Source organism: Gasterosteus aculeatus, chromosome 14 (genome assembly GCF_964276395.1).
Source record: "Gasterosteus aculeatus chromosome 14, fGasAcu3.hap1.1, whole genome shotgun sequence".
Taxonomy (NCBI): domain Eukaryota; kingdom Metazoa; phylum Chordata; class Actinopteri; order Perciformes; family Gasterosteidae; genus Gasterosteus; species Gasterosteus aculeatus.
In genome coordinates this window covers 12,880,634-12,890,848 of record NC_135702.1, presented here as the reverse complement: position 1 = coordinate 12,890,848, position 10,215 = coordinate 12,880,634, and the positions used below count along the sequence as shown (strand labels likewise).

The window sequence follows — 10,215 nt, the reverse complement described above, 5'->3', positions numbered from 1 at the left end:
CTTTTTGCTAGTGTCTTTATTTAAAGTCTTCATATATTGGTATTGTCAGGATAAAACTATATCAAATAGCAAACTGTACAAAACATATTGCTAATAACATAAAATATTGATGTGTGTAACAAAGATAAAATACTTAGTTTCAATAACCAGAAATTTTTAAGAGAAATGAGCAAAAACAAAGTTTCTTCTTTCAACACAAACAGTGGAGAAGAGAGATGGAAAATCACCAACTCATCACGAACCATAAAACTACTTAAGCAACTCCAGATTCTTTGCTATGAAGCTGAAGCCAAAATAATACTTCCTCTCTTTCTGTTTTAGCGACTCAAACATGCAGGAGTCAAAACAATGTAACAGTCTTTGTATTTAACAAAAGCAAAAAGAGCCAAAGTTTAAACCTGAATAGCCACAGTGAAATGACAGTAAACTTGACAGCTGTTTTTACACATATAAACTGTATACATACACATATATAGTAACACTTATGAGTCAGACATACACGAGTCCTCTAACAAAGTCCTCTCTATATAAACACACTACTTTAACACTACACATCCTCGTGCATCCGCTCACACGCTGATGGCAGAGGCGAGCATGCACTAGCTTATTATAGACATTCATACACAGAGGAGCGATCACTCACTCACCCCGAACAAAACGAAATGTAACAACCACGATGAAGCACCTACATGTCATTTAAAGTCCGATAAACACAAAGAAGTTGAAATATTTGGCTTGTTTGGCACTAGAAAGAGCGTACATGTGATGAAATATTGCATACAAATAGTGTTGCTTGTGTTAAATAAATGCATAGAAATGTGAGATTAGGCCGGAACATTAATCAATCGCAGCAAATTAAGGCTTTCGGCTGATCGGTTTGAGACCAGGGTTGGACTAAATAATAGGAACCGTACTGTGATCATGTACACGTACTTTCCAGCCTGACTGCCAGCTAAGTTTTATGCATCTGTTGAAGTGTTAGCAACTTGACTCATTTTTTGCGTGTGTGTTTCAGTGTTATTATTTGCATGTCACCTTAAGAGTCATACTTAGCCATCTGAAGATTAACAGATAAATTAGCATTGTGATAGAGCCAATCCACCAAGACTACGCCATCGGAGTGCAAACGGGTGCTGATCTCCCTTCACGAGAGCGTCCGGAGTGTAGCCGCTCCACCACAGTAGAGCGTACGCGCTGTTGCTCCTTTTAGCCTTCAAGGTCACAATGGAAGTTTAGTGTGAGTTTTATAATAAAATATATATATCATATGATATATATATATATATATATATATATATATATATATATATATATCATATGATATATATATATATATATATTATATATATATATATATCATATGATATATGTATGTATGTGTATGTTTTTGTAGTGTAAGGCCACGACTCCAGCAGGCACTTCCCTTTGAAATGTTTGGAAAAACAACACGTTTCTTTGATTCGTTAAAAACAGCGCAAACCTTGTCTGATCGGAACTTCCACAGTACAACACGCACACACAGACAGACGTTTGCTTCTTTCGGCCTCGGTTGGTTCTCATCAACAGGATCCACAAACACTTCCCTAAACACCACCGTAGCTCTGCAAAGAGGCATAACTAATACACACAGTGGCGTGAATGTGTGTAGTGATGCTGCATGTATACGAGGGATGCGTACTGACAGTACGAGATAACAATCCGTGGCCACTGAGTGTGACCTGAATAATAAATAACTTCTGCATTGCCAACAGAACATGAAATAAAGGGCAGAGGCATTTACAACACAAAACAATAGAATTAGATGTACGCTTGAAATGCGGCGCCTTAGCTCTTTGAATCAATGGCGTGCCGTAGGAAAAGGACCCCACCCTTTAAATTCATGTGTTTTTTTCTTTAAAATGTTACCAGTTGGTTACCTGACAACGAGTGTCGACTTATTGAAAGCAAAACAACCAGAACCTGACACCGCTAATTGGAACAACAGTGTTTTGAGACTCCTCCTCCTCCTCAGTGTTTGATGAAGCCCTGCATCATCTCCAGCGGCAGCGGGAAAATGATGGTGGAGTTCTTCTCGGCGGCAATGGTGTTGAGGGTCTGGAGGTAGCGCAGCTGCAGGGCTGACGGAGACTCCGCTATCACCAGGGAGGCCTCCTTTAGCGCCCGCGACGCGTTCATCTCCCCCTCCGCCGCGATCACCTGTGGGAGGACAAACACAGACTGCGTGAGCGACCTGGAGGAGTGGCGACTGAACCCCGGTGTGGTTACAGGAAGCGGCTTGAGAAGGTAACCTTGGCTCTGGCCTCGCGGCTGGCCTCGGCCTCCGCCGCCATGGCTCTCTGCAGCTGAAGGGGCAGCTTGACGTCTTTGATCTCCACCCGCTCCACCTTGATCCCCCAGTCGTCTGTGGCATCGTCCAGAGTGGACTGAGGAGACAGAGAGGTCAAAAAGTGTTTTATAAAGCTTCGGGTGCCTCTGGCGAAAGATCTCATTTTGTCAGCAGCGGCTGTGTCAACAATTTCTTGTGTTATAAAAGGAAAAAAAGAAGAAGTTAAAGATTTGCCTGAAACTCTTTTCTCTTCCAAACAGACAATATTTCGCAGACCGGTCTGGAAGGTTTGACAGATAAACACAACAAAATAACTGGCCGCCCGACGTTTATTCTGTGGCCCACGGACCGAGGCCCCGTGATGGGGGACCAATGCAAAAAAGAGCAACTGCTCTTTCCACTTTGTCCAGCAGATGGAGCTACAACTTAGCGCATGTTTCTCTCTTGCAGACAGAAATCATGCATCAAGTATTTAAAGCAGAGGAACATTTTTCAAACCTTGACACCGTATAAACAGATTGGTGTCTCAGCTTAGTGCAGTGAAGCTGCTTTGTTATTGTTGTATTTAATTAAAATAGGACAAAGACTCCTGTGAAATAATGATGATAAGGTCTGAACCTACTCTGAGACAGCAAAAGAATCCAGGTAAGTTCACACCATCCAAGATTTAACCAATGACTACAACATGATACTCCACACTAGTCTGACAAATGAACCTCAGACATCGTGTGAATGCATTTTCAAAACTGATGTTGTAGATAGAGTGCCAGATCAATCCCGCGCCAGATGAGAACAGCATACAGGAGGAGGAAGAGGGTTAATCATTCCCCTGATGGCTTTTCTAATGCGTGTCAATGGGGACGCTGACCTGGAAGGTTTGGAGAAGCCCTCATTTGACACATAATAGAATGATTAAATGAACTTGAATCCCTGTTCTCTTAGAAGTGCGTCACCCACCATCAGCTGGCCATCAGGAGACGACAGCGCCGCCCGTGTTCTTAGTGTGGACATCACGGCAGAGGACGGAGGAAGCAAGGGACGTAAAAAGGCAGTGACCAGAGCAAAGAGTTTTCATTGCCTGTGTCACGCCGGTCTCACACAGTTATGCAGCTTTTCCCCGATGCAGTCCCAATAAACAGCTTTGTAAACTCTACATACCGTTAAAACGAAAGCAGTATGTAGGCTGAAATACAACTCTTAAATCATACCTTTTTGTCATGTCAGCATTTATCTCTCGGCCTTTGGCTTCTGAAACTCTATCCGGGCCCAGATTGCATGTAACTACCAGCTGACTGCATGAGCATCAGGAATAAATATTATATCAGTTACAGAAGCTCAACATAAACTGGAAGTAAAACTTTAATGAATAAATAAATAATTGAACTCTAAGGCAGCTGTGCTCTCCATGGAACACGATCACCTCAGGTTCTTAGTTTACAGCAGATTTACATTTTAAACGCAGTTTGTTAGTATAAACGATGGAGGGTTCAGGCATATTATATTAAGAAATATATATTCCGAAAATTTGACTTTCATTGTGCTTCTACATGTTAATGTGGCTGTCTGACATGTTTACCAACCCCTCGTTTTCATGATTCCTGTAATCAATCAATATGAATTAAAACAACCTGTTCCGTGGTTTGCCGACGTCATCAGACCAAGTGAGAGTCTCTCTTACATGTCCCCCTCCCTCCCCCAACACGCCGAAGCACCCTCTTTCTAGCTAACCTGAGATAAACTAGCTAGCAGCATGAAGCAGAATCAACTCTCAAAATACGCTGCAGCCGGCGGCAAAATTCCGCACAATTGTCTACATCACCTCCAAGGCTGAGGAGGCGAAATGGGTTCATTTCATATATAAAGACCATGTCACAGTGTTTAGTATCAGTTCCTGTTTCTAACTGTCCAGTGTTGGGGGATACTCAAAGGTCAGATGACGTATCTGGACTGGGAAAAAGTTGTAGGTTTGCACATATCATTTTGAAACAGACTGTTTTCTCAACCTGGGCCGATAGAACGCTGGACTCGCACAGATTGGTCGTGCGAGAGAGCGTTGACAGTGATGTAAAGGATGGCGTCACACAACTCACACGGGTTCTCCCCCCCCAACTCACACGGGTTCTCCCCCCCAGCTCGGGAAGCAGGTCAGCTTCTGGACTCTACCTGCATGCTGTGTGCGATCTCCTCCCGGTCAGACAGGATCTCTGCCAGGTTCTTGGTGCCCAGGACGTTCCTCAGGGTGGTCTGGGCCAACAGCCGGGTAGCGGCGTCCGCGTTAGTGATGTTAGCCACGGCCAGAGTGGCATTCTGGACCCGGTAGTACACCACGCCGTCGACACTCACCGTCACCGAGTCTTTGGTCAAAACCTGCGAGCGGGACGGGGTTACAAACACGAAAATAAATACATTACATTTAAAGAAAAGGTAGAAATCCTTCAGTGATTAAAATTAATTTGACGTCCTGTGAATGCGACAGAGTGTTTGTTGCATGTAATTGGAAGTGTGCGTGTCGTACCTCCTGGGGGGGGATGTCGAAGGTGATGGTGCGCATGTCCACATTGATGAAGCTGTCAGTGCACGGCAAGATGAAGAACAGCCCTGCGGAAATCACAAGAACGCAAATAGTTTTTCACAAGGACTAAAGCCCCTGTAAACAGAATAATGAGGCGGCGTCTCTGCAAATGTTTGAAAACACCGGGATGAATGGAAGGAGGCCAAGTCGAGCTCTCTTTGTAAGACTGCAGCTGCGCTGACAGCGAGGCAAAGCCGCGGATGTTTGCAGCTTTCATGAGCCGGTTTCAAGTGGCGCTGATTGAATTAGTGCATTAGACGACACGTGGCATGTGCCGCAGCGAGACAGACATGTGGTAGGTGTGCAATCATTTAGCAAACATTAATGCCACATTAGTTTGAAAAAAAAAAAAAACTAGCGGGGCTGCCCTTCCTGTCAGGATATTGTGTTTTTAAATGGCGAGATCACAGCCATCTGCTTAGGAGGGGAGGGGGAGACAACAGCTGTCTCCCGGTGGCGTCTCCGTCGCAACGTTTCCGGCGTTCACCTCGATGGCGGCTCCTGTCAGGTGAGAGGAGAGGCCTCGCTCGCGCTCACACAAGACCGTGTGGAAGCATCCTGGAGAAATCCTGCTTTCAATTAAGCAGGATTTCATTGGGAGAGGGGGGGGGTGTATACAGATGCAAAGAGTTCCACAAACAACGCATTTTCTTTTGCGAACACACTTTCCTTACGTTTTACACTGCGCTAAATAAAGTGCTCCAAGTGGCAATTTTACAGGAAGAGGCTGTATTGTAGGGGGGGGGGGGGGGGGTTGCGTTACAGGGAACTAAATGCTGATTTCAGCCGTGGCTCCTGGTTCCTCCATCTCCTCAGGTGTGTTTGCTGGCGGGGAGCTATTATTGCTGCACACTGTCATAAACGGCGTCCCTTGGCACTCCAAGGAGTCGCATTTCAGCAGTTTGAGAGGAGACTGTTTTTTTTTTTAATTTTTTTTAGATCCCATAAAACAAGAAATCAAAAGATGAAAAGACAGCGAGTTATGAGATGCATGCAAATTATTCCTCGTGGGAGTCTGCAGTTTATTTTGCTTTTTACTTAAACAAGTCCAGCGCCTCTCAAAAACCGTCCCGTCGCTGAGAATAGAATGACTTCATCACTCAGACTTTGAACAGAAACATATGCATTTGTATCACCAGAAATATGGCTCAGTGGACTGGGAGCACATCTAACTGGAGGTGGAGCTTCTTCTCCCTATTATTGGGCACACATATTTTCCCTGTTTTAATTTGGAATTGCAATCTGCATTTGACTTTGTCAGCCTGCACCGGCAGGAAAGGAATGGGTGGGAAAACGTGGTAGCGGCCCCCCACCTGCATGCGAGTCTTCCCATGCGGAGAAGGTCGAGCCATTTTATCAGCCTGGCTCTAAGGATGAAGATGTCAACCAGCGAGTAGACGTTTGTGGTTTGCAGTGAAATGTCGCAAATGCTACGAATGGATTGTCAGGTTTAGGTTCAAATGCCGAACTAACGAACATTTTCATTGGTCTCTTTTTCTTTGTTTCAAGTAGCAAACTAAGATTGTGTTTCTTGTGTGACCTCACAGAGCGGCCGTCGTGCCGGGAGACTCTTAAGTATGTTTTTTTATTTATCTCAGAGTATTTACTCTTTTATTGAGCTTAGTGAAGCTTTCATGAAATTCAACTGTGTATTGAAAATATGAACGGCATCAGAGTTTGGATTGTGTACAAACAACATGAGCATTGATACGTGAAACAATACAGATTTGGGGATTCCCTGCAGACACCAAAGGCCTGTTGGGGTTAAAAAGCAAAACTATGTGATTTTAAAGTTCAGAATCAATATTCACAGGCAACAACATAAATAACAAATATCAGACACTTATCAGATATTTACGGCTGAAGATGAAAGGTTTTTCACGGGGAACACGCCTCTAAACTTCCTTTCAAAGTTGAGACATTTCCGTATTTGGTTTGGCTTTGGAGACCAACACTGCAATCAAGCAATGATCAGTAGGGGAGCATACAGACGTTCCCTTTTAAAAGAGATGATCAGTGTGTATATTTGTCCAATTAAAAGAACAGCTGCAGAGTTAATTAAAGCAAGGCTGTCTTAGTCAGTCAAATGACCTCAATACAACCAAGCAGTGAGACAAAAAGCCTCACACGAGAACTAAAGGGCTGCAGTACAATCTCAGCAGAGCATTTGCTGGAAAAATGCCATGTGTCTGCTGATGAACCTGCATCGACGAGCCCGTCCCTGATTAGGGTGGGGGGGGGGAGCGCAGACTGGGAGACCTGTCATCTACGTTCGTCTCCAAGTGTGTCTGGAGTTGATCGCTTTCGATTGGATCTCACCTCCGTGTTTCATATCCGACTGAACACGCAGCCCACCTCCAGCACAAATGTTTTGGGTTGTTTTGAAAACAGCAGGAGCCAGCAGAGCACTTTTATCCCACATGAAAGTAAAATCAGTTCCATTTTATGAACCTTAATACAGAGTTATTGTCTTCCTGCCGTCCCCAGAGACCTCCGCTCCGCCGACACAGCAGATTACTGCCGAGCAACGGCAGCGCTCCGAGACTTAACGTTCAATAATGTTGGCTAGAGGAGCCGGGAGGAGGAAAGGTGGTCTGAACGTGTTACTGGAGTGTTGTTATTGAGCTTTTATATATAATATATATACACATACACACACACATACTAATTATATATATATATGACGACCCTCCTCCTCCCATATCCCAGGGTTCCCTGTGGTTTTGGTTGTCTGTTCCCGGTACATTGTTTGATTGTTTCCTCTTAGCTTGCTCGCTCGTCTCCCGGTTTTGTTGCAGTCTGAGAGCCGGGCTGTGACAATAAAATATATATACAGAAGGACTAACCTGGACCTTTGGCTCCTCCTCGCAAAATGCGCCCCAGACGAAAGATAATAGCTCGCTCGTACTCCTTCACAATCTGTGTACAGAGGGCAGAATAGCAGTATGATCTAAGAGTCCTTTGTTTCTCTTATTTGACATTCAACATGTAATTAGAAAATTCGACAATCACCCTGCTCACTGAGGATACTTTTACCAAAGCAAGAAGAAGACTGTTGAATAAGGACACATAATATTGGATATGCGTTTGCGGTACAAACCGCTCGCTGACCTTAATGCACATCCATACGGAGACGGGCAGAGTGACCAGCATGAGGAGAATGGAGAGCGACACCAGCAGCCAGCCACACAAGCCAATGTCAGAGTCGGAATTCTCCAATGCTGGGGGGCGAGGTGGCAGAAGACAAATACGTTCGTGGGAATATCTCAATATACACTTAATTTGACACGCATTCAAACAGCTGTTTGAAGAAAAACCATGTTCACTCAGGTGTGACCTCGGAATTTTCTCCCATTCATCCATCTGTGAACACCAGCTTTTTGCAAATGAGTATGGTTAGTAACCCACCCACACACACACTACTTTATAGCACTTATTAGATTTAGCACAAGAAGCACATCATCCTTCCTGCCTGCAGCATTTCACTCATTCACAATCAGCTATGGACAACATGCAGCCAGTCAATGGATGAGATCCCTACCTTCAAGATCATGTAAATTCATTGGACCTACAGACAGAGTTATAAGTCAGGATGCCATAGAACGACTAACAGTAACGTTGAATAATGGATACATGCTTTAAATAATGAAAAAAACAGTCATTGATTGGACTGGGTCGGTGGGCTGCTGCTCATCATCATCCCCAACATTACATCACCAACTTAATCAATACTGATCACCATGTGGCTTCGCAAGCACAACCCAGCCTGGAAGTCAGAGTAATTCCTGCCAATGACATTAACTGGTCAGGCGTCAGCGGTCATTTCCCACTAACCACGTGTCTGAGGGTCCAACCCAGCTGTCACAACAGCAGGATTTATGTGGTCAACTTGGTATACACTTGAATTTTAGTGCACCTATGTGCTGACTTTTACGGTATTAAACAGGTAACCTGAATAAACGCTATTTAATCAATAATTCCAGACAATGATTGAAGTATGTGTTCAGGACCTCTCTGACAACTCTTGTACAGAAAATTTAATATTTTTACTGTACAAATTTAGAGAATCCTCCAAAGTAAAAGTAAAAAATGTGTATGTTAAAAAACATAATGTAAATATTTCTGCAATAGAAATAGTTTTCTCAATAAATGACTAATACATGTGCTGAGGATCTCTGTGCACACTATTATACAGCAACGATTGATGTACATGTTTAGGACATCTGAAAACTAGAATGCTTTTGGATTGTTTGAAATAATTGAGAAAGACGCTTTCGAAAGCAAATATTGAGAAATTATCCTTTTGAACAAACAAATATAGGGCTTTGGAGAATTATTGATTGATTAATAGCTTTTGTTCAGGTTACATGTTTAAAACCGTAAATGTCACCATATAGGTGCACTAACATTCTCACAACACCATCAACCAACATGACCTTAATTGAAGGATGCAACGCAAGCTGTCGATATATCCAAGTTATCTTTCACTTTACTGTAACTCACTACCAAGTGACCACTAGACGTAAATTCAACGTTGAAATTCGGTTGAAATGAAAGAATTAAACGTCTTTTCAACCCCAGCATGCTAGCTGGGGAACGGTACGTTTACAACCGCTAACTTTAGCCTGTTAGCTCAACATGCTAACGTCAGGCAGCCCTAGCTACGGCGCGCGGACGTCAACGGCTGACCCTGTGTTTGCTATTTTCTTCTATTTCCAAGTCCCCCTCATTTAGGAAGTATGCGAGCGTCACCTGTTTGGCGTTCTCGTCTCCTGGATTCTTTCATGGCTACCTCTTCGTTGTCGGTATCCATAACATACAGCGGTTCGGATGTGCAGTGGTGGAGGCGAGCTGCCCCGTGTGTGCCGCAGTGGACCCGTGCCTGCGGTCTGCTGCTGAGCAGGTCGATGCCCTCGCTGCTCGGCTTCTACCCCTTCACGTGACTTGTAGGGGCTGTGACGCGTAAAGCGGAGGCATGTTTTCCAGGGAGCGTTTCCGCCTTCAAAATAGAAGACCAAATTCACACACGAAATTAATCTTAGTGGTCTGTCTTTGGGGAAGAAGTCGTGTAAAGGTCTTGCATTTGTATTTTTACTTTTCGTCTCGAGAGTGTAGAGGCTACATTCCCCAAACATCACCAATCACCAACCAAATACATTGCAGCCGATATGTGCCTGATTGAGGTCGAGGCCCCAGAGGTCCATTCACAAAAGAAGAGTTCCCAAATCCCAACGTCGGCGTGCAGTTGGACCGTTTTCTCTGTGGCACCTAGGATCTAAAGTGGCCAGCACCATAAACTGGCTGAACTGAGAGGACT

At 44.1% G+C, this 10,215-nt stretch overlaps 1 protein-coding gene across 2 annotated transcripts; it reads right to left on the bottom strand.

The window, feature by feature from the left end:
- Position 1: 1 nt before the first annotated feature.
- On the bottom strand, positions 2 to 9,897 carry stom (stomatin). 2 transcript variants are annotated; one of them, XM_040197561.2, is made up of 8 exons: positions 9,651 to 9,817; positions 8,440 to 8,466; positions 8,010 to 8,119; positions 7,745 to 7,817; positions 4,842 to 4,924; positions 4,490 to 4,693; positions 2,289 to 2,423; positions 2 to 2,196 (listed from the first exon to the last, which is right to left on the bottom strand). In XM_040197561.2, the coding sequence occupies exons 1-8, from the start codon at positions 9,709 to 9,711 to the stop codon at positions 2,008 to 2,010; spliced, it is 882 nt and encodes a 293-aa protein (XP_040053495.1). In that variant the 5' UTR covers positions 9,712 to 9,817; the 3' UTR covers positions 2 to 2,007. The 2 variants fall into 2 exon arrangements, with proteins under 2 accessions (XP_040053495.1, XP_040053496.1); XM_040197562.2 differs by lacking the exon at positions 8,440 to 8,466 and having other exon boundaries at positions 9,651 to 9,897.
- Between the last annotated feature and the right edge of the window lie 318 nt (positions 9,898 to 10,215).

What these genes read in the sequence shown, in the direction of transcription:
- stom (XM_040197561.2), bottom strand. Translation starts at nt 9,711, where the DNA reads ATGGATACCGACAACGAAGAGGTAGCCATGAAAGAATCCAGGAGACGA. An exon ending in GAGACGAGAACGCCAAACAG is followed by an intron (nt 8,467 to 9,650) that starts GTGACGCTCGCA and finishes CTCTGTCTGTAG; the next exon opens with GTCCAATGAATTTACATGAT. An exon ending in GCCGCGAGGCCAGAGCCAAG is followed by an intron (nt 2,197 to 2,288) that starts GTTACCTTCTCA and finishes GTCCTCCCACAG; the next exon opens with GTGATCGCGGCGGAGGGGGA.